This window comes from Salvelinus alpinus, chromosome 12, assembly GCF_045679555.1.
Source record: "Salvelinus alpinus chromosome 12, SLU_Salpinus.1, whole genome shotgun sequence".
Classification (NCBI taxonomy): Eukaryota; Metazoa; Chordata; class Actinopteri; order Salmoniformes; family Salmonidae; genus Salvelinus; species Salvelinus alpinus.
In genome coordinates, this window is record NC_092097.1 from 33,312,910 (window position 1) to 33,338,667 (window position 25,758).

Sequence of the window (25,758 nt, forward strand, 5' to 3'; positions counted from 1 at the left end):
CCACAATAATTTGGGTGAATTTTGGCCCATTCCTCCTGACAGAGCTGGTATAACTGAGTCAGGTATGTAGGCCTCCTTGCACACACACACTTTTTCAGTTCAGCCCACAAATGTTCTATAGGATTGAGGTCAGGACTTTGATGGCCACTCCAATACCTTGACTTTTGTTATCCTTAAGCCAGTTTGCCACAACTTTGGAAGTATGCTTGGGGTCATTTTCCATTTGGAAGACCCATTTGTGACCAAGCTTTAACTTCCTGACTGATGTCTTGAGATGTTGCTTCAATATGTCCACATAATTTTCCTTTCCTCATGATGCCATCTATTTTGTGAAGTGCACCAGTCCCTCCTGCAGCAAAGCACCCCCCACAACATGATGCTGCCACCCCCGTGCTTCACGTTTGGGATGGTGTTCTTCGGCTTGCAAGCTTGCTCCTTTTTACTCCAAACATAACGATGGTCATTATGGCCAAACAGTTCTATTTTTGTTTCACCAGACCAGAGGACATTTCTCCAAAAAGTACAATCTTTGTCCCCATGTGCAGTTGCAAACCGTAGTCTGGCTTTTTTATGGCAGTTCGAGTAGTGGCTTCTTCCTTGCTGAGCGGCCTTTCAGGTTGTTGATATAGATACTTTTGTACCGGTTTCCTCCAGCATCTTCACAAGGTCCTTTGCTGTTGTTCTGGGATTGATTTGCACTTTTCGCACCAAAGTATGTTTACCTCTAGGAGACAGAACGCGTCTCCTTCCTGAGCGGTATGACGGCTGTGTGGTCCCATGTTGTTTATACTTGCGTTCTATTGTTTGTACAGATGAACGTGGAACCTTCAGGCGTTTGGAAATTGCTCCCAAGGATGAACCAGACTTGTGGAGGTCTTTTAATTTATTTTTTGAGGTTTTGGCTGATTTATTTTGATTTTCCCATGTCAAGCAAAGAGGCACTGAGTTTGAAGGTAGGCCTTGAAATAGATCCACAGGTACACCTCCAATTACTCAAATGATGTCAATTAGCCTATCTAAAGCCATGACATTTTCTGGAATTTTCCAAGCTGTTTAAAGGCACAGTCAACTTAATGTATGTAAACTTCTGACCCACTGGAATTGTGATACAGTGAAATAATCTGTAAACAATTGTTGGAAAAATTACTTGTGTCATGCACAAAGTAGATGTCCTAACCAACTTGCCAAAACTATAGTTTGTTAATTAACAAGACATTTGTGGAGTGGTTGAAAAACAAGTTTTAATGACTCCAACTTAAATGTGTGTAAACTTCCGACTTCAACTGTACCAGCGGTCGGCAACCTTTTCCATTTGGAGTGCAGTTATCGTACCATTTCTACTGATCTACGTGCCAGTTATGAGTTTCATATGCACATTTTCGTGGAACAGTTTAATTTCATTTATAATTAAAAAAAAACATTGCAGCCCGTAGGTAGAAAATATCCTGATTTAAAAAATAAAATAAAAATCCTATAAACCACATTGGCTACTCAGGAACTGTCTACAAGGAATAGCTGTAGGCTATTTTCGCAAGGTATAAAATGTAATCAGGTAGGTCTATTTTCTGACGTTTCCACCAGATCAGAGCATGCATTTTTTTCCCCTTTCATGCTGAGTGGTTATCAAAAGGGAGAGAGCTGGAAACATTTTTCAAATGGGCTACATTGACAAACTATTGTCATTCTCAATAGATGTAAAAACAGACTTTGTTTACTTGCTGTTTGAGGCGAAGAAAAAATAACTTTGAGAAGCTCTGCAGTGATGGGGAGTTAAGACAATCAGAAATAGTATCAGATCCCCAACCGTGCACATTTATAGGTCTACATTTGCATGTAGGCCAGGTAGCTTATGCCTACTTCAATGCAGAATCAGGTGCGTCCTTACTCAAGATTGACAGGAGTGCTTCAAACAAAAGACCAATTAATAAATTGACAACTTGTAAATGGAATGAAATAAATCAAAACTGTTTACTCACAAGTGTAGCCTAGGTTGTGCGCTCTGCAAAAAACGTGTCCACTCCTACAATGACAACGGTAAGACTGTAACAATAAAATATTGAATGCATTAACAGAAATTACCGTAACCAAACAAACGTAGATGAGAAATTATGGTAATTAAAGGTAAATGTACTACTGGTGTGCCATCCCCACAGCCTCTGCAATGGATTAGTCCACTATTTGTATATATTTGTCACTGCTCTACTAAAAGATCTGTCGACCAACAGCATATCTACCAAACAATCAACCCGTTGACTAAATGGGATCAGCCCTAGAAAATAGGTTTAGCTTTTTTGTGACAAGTTAATGCAATGCTTGACCTTTGGGGAATTACAATGTTGTTTTGGTGTGTCTTGTCTTTTAGGTAAGATGTTAAACTAAATTATTTACCCTGGGAATACTGTGAGACTAACATTTTGTCTTTTTGTGTGTTTCTCAGGTAAATTGCGGAGCGGGGCTGAACGGTATCATTACTGACCTTTCTGCACATTGTTTAGCCAGCCTCACCGGTGGGTACCCCCTCCTACACATGTACACCAGTGGTGGTGGGTGCCATTTAGGATTAGGGAGGAGGATTTTTTTTAATGAGCATGGCCTTATTTCTATTACATCATATTGGATGAATGTAATTTATATTCTGTTCACGCCTCTCAATGTAACATTAATAGATTTCATTTTCCCTATACCCGTCATGAGGTTGCTACAGCCTACGAATTAAAGTTAAACAACGTAGGTGCACAGACAGTGAGACATTCATTACATGCCTTACACAATCTTGCCTGCATCTAGCTGATCTAGGGTGTAATCATTAGTCCAACAGTTGCAAACGAGAGTTTCTATTAGACAAATTCAGGTATATTTATCCCAGTGGCGGTCAGTGCCGTTTAAGATGAGGGAGGAAGATAATTTTTTTTAATGAGCATGGCCTTATTTCTATTACAGCATATTGGTTGAATGTCATTCATATTCCATTCACCCAGTTAAATGTAACAGCGATAGGTTTAGGCTATTACATTTTCCCTATACCCATCATGAGGTTGCTACAACCTAGCCTATAAATGAAAGTTTACAACGTAGGTGCGCACAGGTCTAGAAAAATTTGAGGTGATCGACACATGGACAATACCGCCTTGCACAATCTTGCCTGCATCTAGCTAATATAGGGTGTAATCATAGTCCAACAGTTGCAAGCGAGAGTTTCTATTGGACAAATTCAGGTATGTTTATCCCCATTTGTTTCAGTTTAAGAAACATTTTTCAACAGAATCGGTGGGAATGAATACACCCCTGATCACGCATAAACACAGTTCACTTTCATAACAGCCACATTGTATTCCTTCTCGCAACTATGCACTCTCCTCCTCATCTTTTCCCTTCGTCCTGTGTGGACGTCAATGCACAACACATCAGCTCTATGTGACCAGGCAAAAAAAACTTTCCAAACCATATCATAACTGCTACACACAGCCTACATCATCAAATCAAATGTATTTATATAGCCCTTCGTACATCAGCTGATATCTCAAAGTGCTGTACAGAAACCCAGCCTAAAACCCCAAACAGCAAGCAATGCAGGTGTAAAAGCACGGTGGCTAGGAAAAACTCCATAGAAAGGCCAAAACCTAGGAAGAAACCTAGAGAGGAACCAGGCTATGAGGGGTGGCCAGTCCTCTTCTGGCTGTGCCGGGTGGAGATTATAACAGAACATGGCCAAGATGTTCATATGTTCATAAATGACCAGCATGGTCAAATAATAATAATCACAGTAGTTGTCGAGGGTGCAGCACCTCAGGAGTAAATGTCAGTTGGCTTTTCATAGCCGATCATTAAGAGTATCTCTACCGCTCCTGCGGTCTCTAGAGAGTTGAAAACAGCAGGTCTGGGACAGGTAGCACGTCCGGTGAACAGGTCAGGGTTCCATAGCCGCAGGCAGAACAGTTGAAACTGGAGCAGCAGCACGGCCAGGTGGACTGGGGACAGCAAGGAGTCATCATGTCAGGTCGTCCTGAGGCATGGTCCTAGGGCTCAGGTCCTCCGAGAGAGAGAGAAAGAAAGAGAATTAGAGAGAGCATACTTAAATTCACACAGGACATCGGATAAGACAAGTACTCCAGATATAACAAACTGACCCTAGCCCCCCGACACATAAACTAATGCAGCATAAATACTGGAGGCTGAGACAGGAGGGGTCAGGAGACACTGTGGCCCCATCCGATGATACCCCCGGACAGGGCCAAACAGGGACGATATAACCCCACCCACTTTGCCAAGGCACAGCCCCCACACCACTAGAGGGAAAACTTCAACCACCAACTTACCATCCTGAGACAAGGCCAAGTATAGCCCACAAAGATCTCCGCCACGGCACAACCCAAGGGGGGGGCGCCAACCCAGACAGGAAGATCACGTCAGTGACTCAAACCACTCAAGTGATGCACCGCATCTAGGGACGGCATGAAAGAGCACCAGTAAGCCAGTGACTCAGCCCCTGTAATAGGGTTAGAGGCCAGGCAGAGACAGCAAGGGCGTTATGGCTGCAGGGCGGTGCCGGTACACTTATGACAAACAGCCCGTCCAAGTGCAGGGCACGAAATTCAAAAGATATTTTTTAGAAATATTTAACTTTCACACATTAACAAGTCCAATACAGCAAATGAAAGATACACATCTTGTGAATCCAGCCAACATGTCCGATTTTTAATATGTTTTACAGCGAAAACACCACGTATATTTATGTTAGCTCACCACCAAATACAAAAAAGCACAGACATTTTTCACAGCACAGGTAGCCTTCACAAAACCAACCTAACTAACCAAGAACCAACCAAACTAACCAAGAAACAACTTCATCAGATGACAGTCTTATAACAAGTTATACAATAAATCTATGTTTTGTGTCGAAAAATTTGCATATTTGAGGTATAAATCATAGTTTTACATTGCAGCTACAATCGGAAATAGCACCGAAGCAGCTAGAACAATTACAGAGACCAAATTGAAATACCTAAATACTCATCATAAAACATTTATGAAAAATACATGGTGTACAGCAAATTAAAGACAAACATCTTGTGAATCCAGCCAATATTTCCGATTCTTTAAGTGTTTTACAGCAAACACAATATAGCATTATATTAGCTTACCACAATAGCCAAAAACACAACAGCATTGATTCAAGCCAACAGTAGCGATAACGAATAAACCAGCAAAAGATATTAATTTTTTCACTAACCTTCTCAAAATTCATCAGATGACAGTCCTATAACATCATATTACACAATACATATATTGTTTGTTCGAAAATGTGCATATTTAGCGGCACAAATCGTGGTTAAACAATGTGAATACTAGGCAAAATGCAATAACAATGTCCGGAGAAATCTTGGAGAGGCACCTAATCTAATCAAATAACTATTCATAAACGTTACTAAAAAATACATGTTGGACAGCAAATTAAAGATAGCTTAGTTCTTAATGCAATCGCCGTGTTAGAATTCTAAAAATAACTTCATTACGACATGCAGCTTACGTTATGGCGAGAGAGCGCCCAAAATCTGGGCGCAAACTAATAGTACACATGTTCGACAGATATATGAAATAACATCATAAATGGGTCCTACTTTTGATGATCTTCCATCAGAATGTTGTACAAGGGGTCCTTTGTCGGGAACAATCGTTGTTTGGTTTTAGAATGGCATTTTTCCCTCTTGAATTAGCAAGCACACTAGCCAAGTGGCGCGAAGCTCTCCTTCCTGAACAAACGCAGAGAACGCAACACGCCTAACCTCCCGAAAAATTTTCAATAATATGATAAAACTATATTGAAAAAACATACTTTACGATGATATTGTCACATTTATCAAATAAAATCAAAGCCGGAGATAGTAGCCGTCTATAACGACAGCTTTTCAGAAGGCAATCCCCGGTTCCTTCTCGCGCCTTCCAGAAAACAGGAAATTGGTGTCACGTCATGCCAAGAGCTCTTATTCAACCTCAGATCAAGCTATACACTCCATTTCTTCTCTCACTGCCTATTGACATCTAGTGGAAGGCGTATGAAGTGCATGTATACTAATACATATCAAGCAAATGAATAGGGATGCCCTGGAACAGAGCATCGATTTCAGATTTTCCACTTCCTGTCAGGAAGTTTGCTGCAAAATGAGTTCTGTTTTACTCACAGATATAATTCAAACGGTTTTAGAAACTAGAGAGTGTTTTCTATCCAATAGTAATAATAATATGCATATTGTACGAGCAAGAATTGAGTACGAGGCCGTTTGAAATGGGCACCTTTCATCCAAGCTACTCAATACTGCCCCTGCAGCCCAAAGAAGTTAAAGGTTGAGACCGAGTCTGCGTCTGCGTCTCTCACATGGGTAGGCAGACCATTCCATAAAAATGAAGATCTATAGGAGAAAGCCCTGCCTCCAGCTGTTTGCTTAGAAATTCTAGGGACAATTAGGAGGCCTGCGTCTTGTGACCGTAGCGTACGGGTAGGTATGTACGGCAGGACCAACTCGGAAAGATGGGTAGGAGCAAGCCCATGTAACGCTTTGTAGGTTAACAGTAAAACCTTGAAATCAGCCCTTGCCTTAACAGGAAGCCAGTGTAGGGAGGCTAGCACTGGAGTAATAGGATCAAATGTTTGGGTTCTAGTCAGGATTCTAGCAGCCGTAATTTAGCACTAACTGAAGTTTATTTAGTGCTTTATCCGGGTAGCCGGAAAGTAGAGCATTGCAGTAGTCTAACCTAGAAGTAACAAAAGCATGGATACATTTTTCTGCATAATTTTTGGACAGAAGATTTCAGATTTTTGCAATGTTACGTAGATGGAAAAAAGCTGTCCTTGAAACAGTCTTGATATGTTCGTCAAAAGAGAGATCAGAGTAACGCCGAGGTCCTTCACAGTTTTTATTTGAGATGACTTTACAACCATCAAGATTGATTGTCAGATTCAACAGAAGATCTCTTTGTTTCTTGGGACCTAGAACAAGTGAAAACAATAGTGGTCCTAAAACGGAACCTTGAGGAACACCGAAATGTACAGTTGATTTGTCAGAGGACAAACCATTCACAGAGACAAACTGATATCTTTCCGACAGATAAGATCTAAACCAGGCCAGAACTTGTCCGTGTAGACCAATTTGGGTTTCCAATCTCTCCAAAAGAATGTGGTGATCGATGGTATCAAAGGCAGCACTAAGGTCTAGTAGCACGAGGACAGATGCAGAGCCTCGGTTTGACGCCATTAAAAGGTAATTTACCACCTTCACAAGTGCAGTCTCAGTGCTATGATGGGGTCTAAAACCAGACTGAAGCATTTCGTATACATTGTTTGTCTTCAGGAAGGCAGTGAGTTGCTGTGCAACAGCTTTTTCTAAAATTTTTGAGAGGAATGGAAGATTCGATATAGGCCGATTTTCAGTTTTATATATTTTCTGGGTCAAGGTTTGGCTTTTTCAAGAGAGGCTTTCTTACTGCTACTTTTAGTGAGTTTGGTACACATCCGGTGGATAGAGAGCCGTTTATTATGTTCAACATAGGAGGGCCAAGCACATGAAGCTGCTCTATAAGTAGTTTAGTTGGAATAGGGTCCAGTATGCAGCTTGAAGGTTTAGAGGCCATGATTATTTTCATCATTGTGTCAAGGGATATAGTACTAAAACACTTAAGTGTCTCTCTTGATCCTAGGTCCTGGCAGAGTTGTGCAGACTCAGGACAGCTGAGCTTTGGAGGAATACGCAGATTTAAAGAAGAGTCTGTAATTTGCTTTCTAATGATCATGATCTTTTCCTCAAAGAAGTTCATGAATTTATTACTGCTGAAGAGAAAGCCATCCTCACTTGGGGAATGCTGCGTTTTAGTTAGCTTTGCGACAGTATCAAAAATACATTTAGGATTATTCTTATTTTCCTCAATTGAGTTGGAAAAATAGGATGATCGAGCAGCAGTGAGGGCTCTTCGATACTGCACGGTACTGTCTTTCCAAGCTAGTCGGGAGACTTCCAGTTTGGTGTGGCGCCATTTCCGTTCCAATTGTCCGGAAGCTTGCTTCAGAGCTCGGGTATTTTATGTATACCAGGGAGCTAGTTTCTTATGACATGTTTTTAGGGGTGCAACTGCATCTAGGTTATTGCGCAATGTTAAATTGAGTTCCTCAGTTAGGTAGTTAACTGATTTTTGTCCTCTGACGTGCTTGGGTAGGCAGAAGGAGTCTGGAAGGGCATCAAGGAATCTTTCTGTTGTCTGCGAATTTATAGCACGACTTTTGATGCTCCTTGGTTGTGGTCTGAGCAGATTATTTGTTGCGATTGCAAACGTAATAAAATGGTGGTCCGATAGTCCAGGATTATGAGGAAAAACATTAAGATCTACAACATTTATTCCATGTGACAAAACTAGGTCCAGAGTATGACTGTGGCAGTGAGTAGGTCCAGAGACATGTTGGACAAAACCCACTGAGTCGATGATGGCTCCGAAAGCCTTTTGGAGTGGGTCTGTGGACTTTTCCATGTGAATATTAAAATCACCAAAAATTAGAATATTATCTGCTATGACTACAAGGTCCAATAGGAACTCAGTGAGGAACGCTGTATATGGCCCAGGAGGCCTGTAAACAATAGCTATAAAAAGGGATTGAGTAGGCTGCATAGATTTCATGACTAGAAGCTCAAAAGACGAAAACGTCATTTTTTTGTGTAAATTGAAATTTGCCATCGTAAATGTTAACAACACCTCCGCCTTTGCGGGATGCACGGGGGATATGGTCACTAGTGTAACCAGGAGGTGAGGCCTCATTTAACACAGTAAATTCATCAGGCTTAAGCCATGTTTCAGTCAGGCCAATCACATCAAGATTATGATCAGTTATTAGTTCATTGACTATAACTGCCTTTGAGGGATCTAACATTAAGTAGCCCTATTTTGAGATGTGAGGTATCACGATCTCTTTCAATAATGGCAGGAATGGAGGAGGTCTTTATCCTAGTGAGATTGCTAAGGCGAACACCGCCATGTTTAGTTTTGCCCAACCTAGGTCGAGGCACAGACAGTCTCAATGGGGATAGCTGAGCTGACTACACTGACTGTGCTAGTGGCAGACTCCACTAAGCTGGCAGGCTGGCTAACAGCCTGCTGCCTGGCCTGCACCCTATTTCATTGTGGAGCTAGAGGAGTTAAAGCCCTGTCTATGTTGGTAGATAAGATGAGAGCACCCCTCCAGCTAGGATGGAGTCCGTCACTCCTCAGCAGGCCAGGCTTGGTCCTGTTTGTGGGTGAGTCCCAGAAAGAGGGACAATTATCTACAAATTCTATCTTTTGGGAGGGGCAGAAAACAGTTTTCAACCAGCGATTGAGTTGTGAGACTCTGCTGTAGAGCTCATCACTCCCCCTAACTGGGAGGGGGAGTGATTTTACTCGATGCCGACACATCTTTCTAGCTGATTTACGCGCTGAAGCTATGTTGCGCTTGGTGACCTCTGACTGTTTCATCCTAACATCGTTGGATATAACAATATCTCTATACTCTCTACACTCGCCAGTTTTAGCTTTAGCCAGCACCATCTTCAGATTAGCCAGATTAGCCTAATATCATTGCCATCATATTAGCTAAAGTAACGTCATAGTCAACATACCTAATAAAACTAACGCGTTAGTGAACCTGCTACAATAATGCAGTATTGTTAGTGTACAGTCAGTAAGCCGTTTTGCACCTAAACCCACGGGCCACGGTGGCAATAAATTAGTAAAACCAAAAGCTTCCCTTAACACTGGAACTCTTCCAAGTCGTGTTGGATAGTCATAGCCAGCTAGCTAACATAGCATCCCTCTGTCTGAGCAGGGTGTTTGAGTAGGCTAAACTAGATAGCTGCATTTGCTAGCCAAGTGAAACTGAAAGTGATTTTTTTTGGACTATCTTGCTTCTCCATTTTGGAAGAAATTCATTTAACTGTTCAACTATTGTCTTTCTCTCTGAGTCAACTACTCACCACATGTTATGCACTGCAGTGCTGGCTAGCTGTATCTTATGCTTTCAGTACTAGATTCATGCTCTGATCCTTTGATTGGGTGGACATATCAGTTCATGCTGCAAGAGCTCATAATTACTGTGTAAGTCTATGGAAGGGGATGAGAACCATGTGCCTCCTAGGTTTTGTATTGAAGTCAATGTACCTATGGTGCTACCCTACAGAGTGATGTTGAGCCTACTGTAGACCTTCATTGCAAAATATTATGTTTTAATCAATTATTTGGTGACATGATTATATTTAGTATAGTTTTATCTAAAAAGGATAACTTTAACTGTTTTACTATTTTTTTTGTTTATCACTGAGGAGGATGGTCCTCCCATTCCTCATATGAGGAGCCTCCACTGACGTGCACATGTTCACCACCATGAGTCTATTTGACTGAATCTAAGTCTATTTGAGTTATTCTTCTCTTCTATATATATATATTTCATTTTTTTTTAATTGTGGGTTTTATTAAGATAGGACAGTGGCGAGGAGACAGGAGAGATTGAGAGTTAGAAGGGCAGTGGGTCTGATTTGAATCCATGACTACTCTGGTAGGATATACAATACATGTTTGCTGGGGTCCACGGCACTAATCGCTGAACCACACCGGCCATATCGATTTATATTCTTAGCTGAATCAAAACCCAAAACCTAAGCTCTCTCAAGTCAGTCAGACATCCATCACAAAATAAGAAGGGAACAGAGCACTGATCTGCGGAAAGATAGGAAAAGGGGAAAGACAGATGGGAAAGGTGAAGGACGGTTAGGAAAAGGATGGGAAAAGGGGAAGGAACTGTAGCTCAGTTAGTAGAGCATGGCTCTTGCAAAACCAGGATAGTGGGTTTGATTCCCGGGATCACCCATATGTAACAAATGTATGCATGCAAATGGAATATATTACTAATTTATAAAATGTCAGTGTTACCTTTTTTACCTTTTTATGTGGCTTGGTGAAAATAAGCCCCTACCTACCCAAGTCTGGATATACAACTGCCCTGTTTATTTTGGATTCTTAGAAAGAGGGATACATGGGAGAGGAGGAGGCTGCAGCGCCATCAGTGTATTGATCCAAGCCGGCATGTGGCACAAATCACATGTCCCTGAGAATACTTTATATGTTTGGCCTAGATGGCACCCTACTCCTTATAATAGTGCATCTTCAGACTCTGGCATGCAGCCTCCTGTTTTCTTTGATCCTTCCTTACATGAATCCCCTGTTCAAAGACTCCGTTACCTCAGCTCTAAACAGCTGCACTGGACAATAAACCAACAATTACTGCTGGCTGTCGCTACCCTGGCAGTCATGCAAAGGAAGAACTCTTGCCTTGAACCGACCCGAACAGTCTCTCTGAAGTGTGCTTCAAAGCGGCACCTCGTGCACTCTTCATCTGAGAGAATTTCTCTTTACTTCTCTCTGGTACCCCATACCTTTTTTTATGAGTCTCATGTGTTCTCCATCATTATTAAGCTTTTTGTGACTTGTTCTAACATATTATCGGCATAAATATGGCTTTGTATTGCAACACCCACAAGTCATGTTAGGTCGTTCCACAAAATCAGTGCCTTTTGGGTAGTGTAATTTGGTGGGGGGAAAAAATAAATCTTCACATAATTTTAACATTGTAATTTTCCATCTCAAGAGGTTAAATTTAAAAAATGACTAAAGTAAGTGCCAAATAAAGTATGAGTTGACAGGTTGATTTAATTTTAAAGGCCCAATGCAGCCATTTTTAATTCAATATCAAATCATTTCTGGGTAACAATTAAGTACCTTACTGTAATAGATTTAAATGAAAATGGACAAACCTATTTCTCAAACAAGAAATTTGCTAGGAGTGGTCTGAGTGGGGAGGGGAAAACTACAAAATACCTATTATTGGCAGAAAGGCTTGGAACAAAAAAATTGTATTGGTCTATTAACCAATTTACCGCATGGTGATGTCACCATGGAAAGCCAAAACTACCACCCATGCGAACCTGCTGATTAGAAGCTCATGTGTAGATTGTATTTTCAAGCAGCAACTATTGGAAAATAACACATACACTTTTACAATGTGTGTTTCATCAGCTGTTGTACAATATGATACAAAACACAGAAATACTATATGATACAAAATGTAGAAAAAAATGCATTTTGACTGCACTGGGCCTTTAAATCAGCCATAAATCAACCTTGTGAAAGGGGGAATGGAAGCAAGTTAGCAAGTCTGTTTCATGATTTATTTGATTTTCTATGTTGTACACTCAAAAAAATGTGGGGTTCAACAAGGGTTCTTCTAAGTTCTTCGAAGAACCTTAGGGTTCTTGACACTGAAAATGGCATCCAAAAGGTTCTTCCAAGAACCCCATAGGTGGGGTTCATCGAGGAACCTCAGTCGAGGAACCTCCTTAACTGCTCAACTGAAACAAATTCGATTTGAAAGGACAGCAGGTGCAGGCACTTAACTGAAAAATATCCTCAGTTTAAGGTAAGGTTTGTCCCTTGTATGACCTATATTTATATTGTTTTATGATGATACCATCTATCTTTTTATATTTGTGACAATCTTTCTAAAACAGACAATGGACACAATTCAATGGATATCAATCAACAAAGAGGTAAGAATATGTAGGCTATGAGAACATGTTGAAGGCTATAAGAATATGTCGGCTATAAGAATATGTTGAAGGCTAGCTGTATTGCGTGCAGATGCCTGAACTGCTCACCTTTTGTGTCTGTATCTGCAGGTATACGAGGAGGCATAAAAAGGTATGTAAGTAGGTATTGGTATGTAATGCAGATCACATTTACCATCCTCCTCCCTTACCTCTTTAATGAATATCCCATAGGCCTCTACATTATGGACAAGGTATGTGTATGAAAACCATTATCAAAAGTTTTTTTAAATTCACATTCACCACAAAAAGTGATGAATTCTGTCGTGCATCTTTTGTTAATCATCTATATAATGACTTTTTGGGGGGGATTTCCCAGACATTACCCTTCCTACGCCTGAATTTAACAGGAAACCTGTTCAATCACCATGCACTGCAAAATCATTCTGGCTATGGATACGGAGAACATCAACACGCCAGAGGATATACCCATTATACTTGGGGCTCTGCTGGGAGTTTAACTCATATTTAGATATTTTTATTCTGCTTTGCCACTAAAATCATAATAAACACTGACAACTAAAATATTGTGTCATTGTTATATGTATTATTATTAATAATAATAATAGGGGACGGGGGGGTAGTTCAAAAATGAATCACAAAAGGTTCTTTGAGGATCCATTAAAAGGGGTTCTATGAAGAACCCTTTTTAAAGGGTTCTCGGAAGAACTTAAGGGTTCCCCTACAGTTTCAATTTGAAGAACCCCTAAAGGATACTCGAGGAACCTTTTTCTTTTTAGAGTGTAGATATTAAAGGGTACTTCATTAAATATAACGGGCTTTTAAAATTCAATATTGGTGCACAATTTCTACTCAAAATATCAAAGGGACGCAAAAGGGACTCATTTCGTAAGAAAGCCATTTGAAATAAGGCTTTGCCATCACGAATGTAAATCCCATACAGAACAGAAGAGGGCTGTCTACCCCACATACTTCACTCTTCAGATCTTTCTGCCAGTACTGAATAGGTCATTTTGGATGGGCAGAGAAAGAGGTTAGATAAGGGTGGAATATGCTTTAGTTTACCGCCCATCATCTGGATACAATAGAGCGATTGGTTTATGTCCTGATGGAGCGGGCCTTCCCACTAAAGCACAAGACTGGGGAGGAGAAAAGACGGAAAAGTCTAAGTGAGATCCTTGGTACTCTGACGTCACCCCATTGAAGTTGAAATTTAAAACTGTTAGGTTAGGGCTGGGGTAGGGGTTAAGGTTAGGGTTAAGGGTATGGATGTCCCAAGGAACTCGCTTAGCATCAACCAAGAAAAGACAAATGTTCTATTTTTTTACATCAAATTAGGGCCTAAATTTAGAGCTAGGACTAGACTCTAGGTAGAGTTAGGGAATCAAAAGGACAGTCTTCCTCTATTCCATTAAAATACATATATTATTTGTTTGTATGTGTTTTTAGGTTTATTGTTTTTATAATTCCCATTAGACATTCATTACATATCCCTAACTGAAGCCCTGTTAATGTTCTCTCTACTGAATACCTTTATTGTTTTCCTTATCAATGGTTATGTTACATGAGACCTCACCTTTACATGGATAGTGATCGATGGCTTAGAGATAAAGGATTCTGATGCCTTTGATGGAAACTGTCTTAGCCTCGTACGAACCATCCTGATCTCGAGAGCTTACATTCTGTTTTGTTACAGATCTGTGTAGCGAAACAACAGAATGTAAGCTTGTGAGATCAGGATGGTTCGTACGAGGCTGAGTCTGGCAACTTTGTAAAACTACAGAGCTTCTGATGCAACAAGCCATGAGTCTCGGCGCCTCTCTCTCAGCCATGGTCGACCTGGAGAGCAAAATAAACTGTAATATCTAGACGACCATCCCCTGCTTCATTCATGTGATCACCATACGTGTGCTCAGGGGTGTTAAAATAGATACGTAAAGCTTTTTATAATTCAGCCTCCACGTTCTTCATTTAAATCTCAGTTATTCCTCTTTTCATTGTCACTATCACTATTGAAAACAGTCACCGTTACCAAAAGCAGAGTGAGTGGAAAGGTGAAATGTAGTTGAAAATATAAAAGCCTCTTTAATTATCACCCTGGAAAGAGTGTAAAACCATGACAAATCCCCATGAGATGTTGTTATTGTGTGCAGTGACATTATTACCAACCGTGTCCCCAACCTCTCTCTCTTACTATGGTAAGTGTTCCAGACCATGTCCCCAATACTAAGCTTCGGGTTGACGTTTCCCCTAGGTTATAGGTCCCCTCTCCCAATGCTAACCTTAAAGGGGCAATCAGCAGTTGTTAATCCATTTTTGGACATATAATTTAATTATATGCATCCATTGATTCTTGAAGAATGTAACTTATAAATGCTTCATGATCTTAGTTCAACTGTCGTACCCCATCAGAACTCGAAATACAAGCTTGTTTTACTCCAATGTTTGTAAACAAAGTAAATGTAAACAAACACTACATGGCCTCAAAATATGGTTAAAACTATTTTTATATCATGGATGGTCAGTCCATAGAAAAACAATGTCAGGCAGTACGCTTTGTTCTTTTTTTCAACAGCTGATTGCCCCATTAACCCTTTAGCTGGAAAATGCTAAATTTACCCAGGATCAGCTTCTAGGAGCAACTTCACCCTATACCAGGCATTCCCAAACTGGGGTAGGGTGAAGGGGTACGCGCAATGCTGTCAGGGGTACGCCAAATTTACATTTACATTTAAGTCATTTAGCAGACGCTCTTATCCAGAGCGACTTACAAATTGGTGCATTCACCTTATGATATCCAGTGGAACAACCACTTTACAATAGTGCATCTAACTCTTTTAAGGGGGGGGGGGGGTTAGAAGGATTACTTTATCCTATCCTAGGTATTCCTTAAAGAGGTGGGGTTTCAGGTGTCTCCGGAAGGTGGTGATTGACTCCGCTGACCTGGCGTCGTGAGGGAGTTTGTTCCACCATTGGGGTGCCAGAGCAGCGAACAGTTTTGACTGGGCTGAGCGGGAACTGTACTTCCTCAGAGGTAGGGAGGCGAGCAGGCCAGAGGTGGATGAACGCAGTGCCCTTGTTTGGGTGTAGGGCCTGATCAGAGCCTGAAGGTACGGGGGTGCCGTTCCCCTCACAGCTCCGTAGGCAAGCACCATGGTCTTGTAGCGGATGCGAGCTTCAACTGGAAGCCAGTGGAGAGAGCGGAGGAGCGGGGTGACGTGAGAGAACTTGGGAAAGTTGAACACCAGACGGGCTGCGGCGTTCTGGATGAGTTGTAGGGGTTTAATGGCACAGGCAGGGAGCCCAGCCAACAGCGAGTTGCAGTAATCCAGACGGGAGATGACAAGTGCCTGGATTAGGACCTGCGCCGCTTCCTGCGTGAGGCAGGGTCGTACTCTGCGAATGTTGTAGAGCATGAACCTACAGGAACGGGTCACCGCCTTGATGTTAGTTGAGAACGACAGGGTGTTGTCCAGGATCACGCCAAGGTTCTTAGCACTCTGGGAGGAGGACACAATGGAGTTGTCAACCGTGATGGCGAGATCATGGAACGGGCAGTCCTTCCCCGGGAGGAAGAGCAGCTCCGTCTTGCCGAGGTTCAGCTTGAGGTGGTGATCCGTCATCCACACTGATATGTCTGCCAGACATGCAGAGATGCGATTCACCACCTGGTTATCAGAGGGGGGAAAGGAGAAGATTAATTGTGTGTCGTCTGCATAGCAATGATAGGAGAGACCATGTGAGGATATGACAGAGCCAAGTGACTTGGTGTATAGCGAGAATAGGAGAGGGCCTAGAACAGAGCCCTGGGGGACACCAGTGGTGAGAGCACGTGGTGCGGAGACAGATTCTCGCCACGCCACCTGGTAGGAGCGACCTGTCAGGTAGGACGCAATCCAAGCGTGGGCCGCGCCGGAGATGCCCAGCTCGGAGAGGGTGGAGAGGAGGATCTGATGGTTCACAGTATCAAAGGCAGCCGATAGGTCTAGAAGGATGAGAGCAGAGGAGAGAGAGTTAGCTTTAGCAGTGCGGAGCGCCTCCGTGACACAGAGAAGAGCAGTCTCAGTTGAATGACTAGTCTTGAAACCTGACTGATTTGGATCAAGAAGGTCATTCTGAGAGAGATAGCAGGAGAGCTGGCCAAGGACGGCACGTTCAAGAGTTTTGGAGAGAAAAGAAAGAAGGGATACTGGTCTGTAGTTGTTGACATCGGAGGGATCGAGTGTAGGTTTTTTCAGAAGGGGTGCAACTCTCGCTCTCTTGAAGACGGAAGGGACGTAGCCAGCGGTCAAGGATGAGTTGATGAGCGAGGTGAGGTAAGGGAGAAGGTCTCCGGAAATGGTCTGGAGAAGAGAGGAGGGGATAGGGTCAAGCGGGCAGGTTGTTGGGCGGCCGGCCGTCACAAGACGCGAGATTTCATCTGGAGAGAGAGGGGAGAAAGAGGTCAAAGCACAGGGTAGGGCAGTGTGAGCAGAACCAGCGGTGTCGTTTGACTTAGCAAACGAGGATCGGATGTCGTCGACCTTCTTTTCAAAATGGTTGACAAAGTCATCAGCAGAGAGGGAGGAGGGGGGAGGAGGGGGAGGAGGATTCAGGAGGGAGGAGAAGGTGGCAAAGAGCTTCCTAGGGTTAGAGGCAGATGCTTGGAATTTAGAGTGGTAGAAATTGGCTTTAGCAGCAGAGACAGAAGAGGAGAATGTAGAGAGGAGGGAGTGAAAGGATGCCAGGTCCGCAGGGAGGCGAGTTTTCCTCCATTTCCGCTCGGCTGCCCGGAGCCCTGTTCTGTGAGCTCGCAATGAGTCGTCGAGCCACGGAGCAGGAGGGGAGGACCGAGCCGGCCTGGAGGATAGGGGACATAGAGAGTCAAAGGATGCAGAAAGGGAGGAGAGGAGGGTTGAGGAGGCAGAATCAGGAGATAGGTTGGAGAAGGTTTGAGCAGAGGGAAGAGATGATAGGATGGAAGAGGAGAGAGTAGCGGGGGAGAGAGAGCGAAGGTTGGGACGGCGCGATACCATCCGAGTAGGGGCAGTGTGGGAAGTGTTGGATGAGAGCGAGAGGGAAAAGGATACAAGGTAGTGGTCGGAGACTTGGAGGGGAGTTGCAATGAGATTAGTGGAAGAACAGCATCTAGTAAAGATGAGGTCAAGCGTATTGCCTGCCTTGTGAGTAGGGGGGGAAGGTGAGAGGGTGAGGTCAAAAGAGGAGAGGAGTGGAAAGAAGGAGGCAGAGAGGAATGAGTCAAAGGTAGACGTGGGGAGGTTAAAGTCACCCAGAACTGTGAGAGGTGAGCCATCCTCAGGAAAGGAACTTATCAGGGCGTCAAGCTCATTGATGAACTCTCCAAGGGAACCTGGAGGGCGATAAATGATAAGGATGTTAAGCTTGAAAGGGCTGGTAACTGTGACAGCATGGAATTCAAAGGAGGCGATAGACAGATGGGTCAGGGGAGAAAGAGAGAATGTCCACTTGGGAGAGATGAGGATCCCAGTGCCACCACCCCGCTGACCAGAAGCTCTCGGGGTGTGCGAGAACACGTGGGCAGACGAGGAGAGAGCAGTAGGAGTAGCAGTGTTATCAGTGGTAATCCATGTTTCCGTCAGTGCCAAGAAGTCGAGGGACTGGAGGGAAGCATAGGCTGAGATGAACTCTGCCTTGTTGGCCGCAGATCGGCAGTTCCAGAGGCTGCCTGAGACCTGGAACTCCACGTGGGTCGTGCGCGCTGGGACCACCAGGTTAGAGTAGCAGCGGCCACGCGGTGTGAAGCGTTTGTATGGTCTGTGCAGAGAGGAGAGAACAGGGATAGACAGACACATAGTTGACAGGCTACAGAAGAGGCTACGCTAATGCAAAGGAGATTGGAATGACAAGTGGACTACACGTCTCGAATGTTCAGAAAGTTAAGCTTACGTTGCAAAAAATCTTATTGACTAAAATGATATAGTACTGCTGGCTGGTGAAATAGGCTAGCTAGCAGTGGCTGCGTTGTTGACTTTGTTTGAAAGTGTAGCTGGCTAGGTAACCTCTAACTGGCTAGGTAACCTCGACAATTACTCTAGACTACACAATTATCTTGGATACAAAGACGGCTATGTAGCCAGCTAAGATCAAACAAATCAAACTGTTGTACTGTAATGAAATGAAATGTAATACTACCTGTAATACTACCTGTGGAGCAAAGCGGAATGCAACTACTCGCTCCAAACCAAACCGGAAGTGCGTATCGTAGAGGGAGAGGCAATAGAAGTGTTGTTTCTTGTATTATTGTCTTTTGTGTCTTTAGAGGACTGCTTCACCTTAATGTCCCCTTTCCCTTTTCTTCTGTCCTTATTTTGTCCCACTTTGTCCCTTCTTTGTCCCTTCTTCTCTTCTGCCAACTAGACACTCCTTGTTAGCTAGCTAGCTTCTTTCAGGAATGTCCCTAGCAACTGCCTAGCAACAGGTAAACAACTTAGCTAGCTAAGAAAACGGTATAATTTTATGAAAAATTGTTACTTTTTCAAAAGCCTTTCTTCTTTGTTTGCTGCTTGTTTGGTCTCCTATTCAGTTTGCAGTTTTCTTTTGATTTTTTTTCGATGTACTTTACTCTAAAAAAACATTTAAATTTCAATATTTGTAGGAGCTCATCTTTTCAGCTGCTGCTGCTTAATTTGGAACTCTTAATTTGGAACTCTCAAATAAAAATGTGATTAATTTTTTTTTTAATATACTGTATATATATATTTTTTTTTCACATTTTCAAACAGTTCATTAATATTTTCCAACGGGGCTATACATTTGGGTGAGGTTTTTTTCTCGCCTGAGTAGCCTCATTACACTGCCAAAATAAAATGAAACCACCTAGTGTTCAGCCAAATAACAACACAATGTCAAATACAGGTAGCCGAGACCAAATAATTAACATCCAGTCACATTCTGTTAAAGGTCCCCAAAGCACACACATCCCTGGGGGGTCATCTTTTCAGTTCGCTGCAGCTAGCGACTGGAACGAGCTGCAACAAACACTCAAACTGGATGGTTTTATCTCAATCTCTTCATTCAAAGACTCAATCATGGACACTCTTACTGACAGTTGTGGCTGCTTTGTGTGATGTATTGATGTCTCTACCTTCATGCCCTTTGTGCTGTTGTCTGTGTGCCCATTGTGCTGTTGTCTGTGCCCAATAATGTTGGTAGCGGCACAAAACATGGTACAATGTTGTGTTCCGGTTACCATGTTGTTTTCATGTTGTGTTGCTACCATGCTGTGTTGTCATGTGTTGCTGCCTTGCTATGTTGTTGTCTTAGGTCAATCTTTATGTAGTGTTGTCTCTCTTGTCGTGATGTGTGTTTTGTCCTATATTTATTTATTTTGTGAATCCCCGTCCCCGCAGGAGGTCTTTTGGCTTTTGTTAGGTCGTCATTGTGAATAAGAATTTGTTCTTAAAAAACTTCTTAGGGCTAGGCGTCCCACTAGCGGGACAACTTCCGGTGAAACTGGAGGGCGCACAATTCAAATAAATAATCATAAGAATTATGGATATTAAACATGTAGGTACATACAATTGTCTTATATCGGTTGAAAGCTTAAATTCTTGTTAATCTAACTGAACTGTTCGATTTACAGTAGCCATTACAGCGAAAGCATGCCATGAGATTGTTTGAGGACGGCGCCCCACATCAAAATATTTTCCCACCGGCACAGGTTTCATAAATTCACAAATAGCGATTAAATATTCACTTACTTTTTGAAAATCTTCCTCTGATTTGTCATCCAAATGGTCCCAGCTATAACATGTAGTGTCGTTTTGTTAGATAAAATCCTTCTTTATATCCCTAAAAGTCAGTTTAGTTGGCGCCATCATTTTGAATAATCCACTCGTTCAACATGCAGAGAAAGGAATCCAAAAATCTACCGCTAAACTTTGTTAAAACAAGTCAAAATAAGTTTCTATTGACTCCTCAGATACCCTAAAATGTAATCAAACTATAATATTTAATACGGAAAGAAGTATGTTCAATAGGAAACCGATATTAGCAGGTGCGTCTTGTCTTCCTCGGGCGCCCAAACACGAATTTCCAATAGTGTGTCCCAGTACTAAAACAAATTATTCTTACTCGTTTTGGAAGAAACCAGCCTGAAACCTTGAACATAGTGCTGACACCCTGTGGAAGCCAATGGAATTGCATACTGGGAGCTAAATTTAATTATTTCCCTATACCTTCCATTGTAAGAGCATGGGCTCTCAAAAAAAAAAAAGATTCTGGTTGGTTTTTCTTTGGATTTTCTCCTACCATATCTATTGTGTTATAGTCTCCTACATTATTTTAACATTTCTACAAACTTCAAAATTATTTATTTCCAATGGTACCAATTATATGCATATCCTGGCTTCAGGGCCTAAGCAACAGGCAGTTAGCTTTGGGCACAACAGTCAGGTGGAAATTGAGAAAGAAGGACCCTAGCCTGAAGTTTTAATTTTAACTGACTTGCCTAGTTAAATAAAGGTTAAATAAATAAAATGAACCGTTACTCTCTCGCGGGAATTCCACTAACGGCCCCGAATGAAGCTAAACGTAGCTGCTGCTCATGTTCTGTACTGATGCCGCAATAGCCAGGACAGGGAGACATAGTGGAGTGGTAACGCGAGTGCAGGCAGTTGCTCTTGACGCAACTTGGGTACACTGCAGCATCTACTGAGAAGCTCTTGCTGCCAAGGGAATGCCTGCCAGCTTGAAAGACGTTTTGGACACTTTGTTAAAGCAAGGCCCCTGAACTCTCGTGTATTTTCTGCACTATGCAATGATATGGGCAGCGACCATGTAACGCTTTTACAACATACAGAAGTGTGCTGGTTATCAAGAGGCAAAGCATTGACACGTTTTTTTTTAAATTGGGAGACGGCTTAAAGTTTATTTTACTGACCATAATTTTCACTTGTCTGACCGTTTCTCACACGACTGGCCTATCTGGGTGATATTCTTTCTGAATCTAGGATTACAGGGACTCTCCATAACTATATTCAATGTGCTGGACAAAATTGAGGCTATGATTAAGAAGTTGGCGCTCTTCTCTGTCTGGACAACACACAGGTCTTTCCATCATTGAAATATATTTTTGTGTGCAAATTAACTCATGCTTACGGACAATGTTAAATGTGATATAGCGAAGCACCTGAGTGAGTTGGGTGCGCAATTACACGTGTACTTTCCCGAAACGGATGACACAAACAACTGGATTCGTTATCCCTTTCATGCCCTGCCACCAGTCCTCTTACTGATGTCTGAACAAGAGAGCCTCATTGAAATTGCAACAAGCGGTTCTGTGAAAATTGTATTTAATCAGAAGCCATTGCCAGATTTTCTGGATTGGGCTGCGCTCAGAGAGTATCCTGCCTTGGCAAATTGTGCTGTTAAGACACTGATGTCTTTTGCAACCACGTACCTATGTGAGTGGATTCTCGGCCCTCACTAGCAAAACTAAATACAGGCACAGACTGTGTGTGGAAAATGATTGAAGACTGATACTCTCTCCAATACAACCCAACATTGCAGAGTTATGTGCATCCTTTCAAGCACACCCTTCTCATTAACCTGTGGTGAGGTATTCACCATTTTCGATGAACAAATAAGGTTTTATATGTAAGATGGTTAAATAAAGAGCAAAAGTATTGATTATTATATTATTATTTGTGCCCTGGTCCTATAAGAGCTCTTTGTCACTTCCCAGGAGCCGGGTTGTGACAAACTCACTCGTACTGATGTTTAATAAATGTATCGTATAGTGTGTGATTGTGTGTGGCAGGCTTACAATGATGGCAAAAAACAACATTTGAGAGTGCGCTGACCCTAGTGCTAGAGGGGCTATGCAGCTGGAGGTTGAATATTTGGAGGGGTATGGGACTATAAAAAGTTTGGGAACCACTGCCCTACCCCATCACTAACCGTATTCTTAACGTCCTTTCTGCACCGCAGGTGGTGATGGAGTCTGAGGAGCCAGAGCTGAGGGAGTGTGATGAAGCCTTTGAGTCAGATGAAGGCAATGTGGAGTCTTACCTGGAAGAGCCAGAGAGCAGCAGGGAGCTCCTGGAGAGGCTCAAGGAGCTGGAGGTGAGGCCCAGGGAGGGGGAATTTAGGGCTCGTCTAGGCTATATCTCATTTTGTCTTTCTTTGATTCCTCGCACCCTGTCTCCTCACCTCCTTCTCAACTGTTATTGGAGGAGAAGGTTCAAGGTCCCTCCCCTCTGACCTTCTTCAATGGGTTTTGAGAAGGAGACAAGAAGAGGATGAATTAAGAAAGAGCTCAAGTCTTGACCCCTGGAGCTGTTGACCCTCTGGGTACACGCATTTTCTCATTTGGGCAAAAGTCCGTCTTCCATCCTATCTTCTTCGTGACCCAGAAACCGATAAGTGGTCGAGGAGAGTGTAAATTAGGCGAACGGAAGAGTGTCTTCCCCTCCTCGATGGCCACTTTTCATCAAGGATAGTCATGTGCATCCTACCGGAGTCCTTCACTGAAGAGTTTTGAAATCTGCCATACCCCCTTTGAATCAGCTTTTGTTTTGTCGGAGGAGAATAGCATGCATACATTTAAAAACAATATGCTACTTATTGTTTTATCTATAAAATGTCTTGCACAGCTAACTTCCTTTTTGTTTTTATCACTTTACACATTTATTTTGGGATCCACCCCTGTAAAAGTAATTTGCCTGAGTGAAAATTCATTCAACACATTGGCATACAGTCTGGTGAACTTGGATTGTTCCTGAATTGGTCCAGAATAATAACGATGCTTAAAACAGTCACTCAATATTACAGCACCCAGTACTTTTGAATGATCTGCAAGTGGAGGAGTCTCATTTTCGTCCATGTTCCTTCCTTGCCGCCTCTCCTCGATTACCTTTGATATTTTTCAAAAGGAGGCAAGAGAGGACGGAGGACGCAGGAGTTGAGCTAATCCAGTTGAGAAAACACCCTGGAGACTGAGAGCTGCATCAGACAAAGCAATCAATGAAAACGAATAACCGTTTGCAACATTTGATTGATGCAGTTGGTTGTTTTGACTGATAGCTGCACCTGTCAAAACGATCACCTGCTTCAGTCCAAACAACCAAACTCAATCAAATAATTAAAGTATTTGATTCATCCTAGGGATGGAGCAGCCATTATACTATTTACTATTAATATCAACACTAGTACTTTATTATTAATGTTAGTATTTGTATTTCACTATTTCAAAATTGATGCCAATTTGATAGATGTGAACCTGAATCAAGTGTCTCAGTGTAGGAGTGCTGATTTAGGATCAGTTTTGCCTTTTCGATCATAATGAATAAGAATACATGGACTGGGAGGACCTCCTAGATCAGCAGTCCTACTCTCTGAGACTTGATACATACAGACCATGATTTCAGGGCTATGCATCTGACTGTATCATAGTCCACCAGGTGTCTCCCTCCTCCTGTGAAAGAAGTGGTTTTGAGAATCTATCATGGCAAGTGAATATGTCATTTATATGCTGAATAATGGTATTGAATTTGAATGGTTTTGTCAGTCAAGGATCCCTCATTACATTTTACTAATTAAAAATGTTTGTTTCTTCTGGTGATTAGGGTATTTTGGAAGGGATGTTTGGCGAGTCAGGGGCCACTTCGTATGACTTGCGTCCACTCTCCTTTCAGCTTAGTACCGAGACAGATATCCAGTGCTTAATTTGTAAATCGGGAGGTGCCGGAAGAAGAAGTGATCGCGAGAGGGGGGTAAACTGGGGAGTTCTGAGGTACCGGAAAGCATGAAAAAATAGAAATCACCTTTATAATAAAACATTGCATGCAAATCATCACATTTGCGTAGTGACATAGAACAGTAGAGTAGAGGCACTTACAGAAGTTGCACACATGGGGAAAAAATGTGTGGCCTAGGGTCTGGGAAATTTTAGGCCTTTTTATAAACACATTTCGTGCAATTCTACATCATTTTACATTACTGGAGACTTTAGTATAATGTTTTTTTAATGCCATGTTAAAAACAACTGGGAAGTCGAAGCTGGGAAATCGCCGACTTCAGTGCATTCAAGACAACTGGGAAATTGAGAACTAGCTCTGACTGGGAAAATTCGTTTTTTTAATGGTCATCCAACTCGGAATTCCAAGTGGGGAACTTTGGCCTCTTTCTAGAGATCAGACTTTCCGACCTGAAGATCACTGACGTCATGATTCAACCTCATTTTTTTCAGAGTTCCCAGTTGTCTTGAAAGCACCATAATACCGCACAAGTGATCGAAATGACAGGCTACTTTGACACTGACAAACTGAGAATCTGAGATCAATAAAAACGACCTTTGACTTGAATCCATCAATGGCCTAGGCCTAGCTGTGTGGAGACACATATTGTAGGCTACAATCTGAGGAGGAAATTATAGTCCTAAAAATGTTTTCCAGTTTCACTGACTCACCCAATGATGTGCAGCTCATTCGCTGGTGATGGCTGATGCGCTCCTGACAAAAGCGTAATATTGCAGATAGATTTTGTATTCAGATAGATAGTAGCTTCCATCAATGTAATTGTCTGCATAATTTCCAATCCCCCATATATTTTGGGGTAAATATATACAGTACCAGTCAAAAGTTTGGAAACACCAACTCATTCCAGGGTTTTTCTTTATTTGTACTATTTTCTACATTGTAGAATAATAGTGAAGACATCAAAACTATGAAATGACACATATGGAATCATGTAGTAACCCAAAAAGTGGTTACCTCATGAAGCTGGTTGAGAGAATGCCAAGAGTGTACAAAGTTGTTATCAAGGCAAAGGGTGGTATGTGTGTGTATATATATATATATATATATATATATATATATACACTGCTCAAAAAAATAAAGGGAACACTAAAATAACACATCCTAGATCTGAATGAATGAAATATTCTTGTTAAATACTTTTTTCTTTACATACAGTGGGGAGAACAAGTATTTGATACACTGCCGATTTTGCAGGTTTTCCTACTTACAAAGCATGTAGAGGTCTGTAATTTTTATCATAGGTACACTTCAACTGTGAGAGACGGAATCTAAAACAAAAATCCAGAAAATCACATTGTATGATTTTTAAATAATTAATTTGCATTTTATTGCATGACATAAGTATT

The 25,758-nt window shown here is 42.0% G+C and overlaps 1 protein-coding gene across 5 annotated transcripts in view; it reads left to right on the forward strand.

The window, feature by feature from the left end:
• LOC139535924 (nck-associated protein 5-like) overlaps positions 1–25,758 on the forward strand; it is a 115,360-nt gene that overhangs the window by 57,852 nt on the left and 31,750 nt on the right. For 2 of the 5 annotated variants that reach the window (XM_071335886.1, XM_071335887.1), the window contains exons 3-5: positions 2,438–2,507; positions 12,576–12,765; positions 22,584–22,718. In XM_071335886.1, the coding sequence (XP_071191987.1) occupies positions 12,706–12,765; positions 22,584–22,718 (195 nt within the window). In that variant the 5' untranslated portion in view covers positions 2,438–2,507; positions 12,576–12,705. The remainder of the gene's footprint in view (positions 1–2,437; positions 2,508–12,575; positions 12,766–22,583; positions 22,719–25,758) is intronic. The other 3 variants (XM_071335889.1, XM_071335888.1, XM_071335890.1) reach the window with 3 other exon arrangements.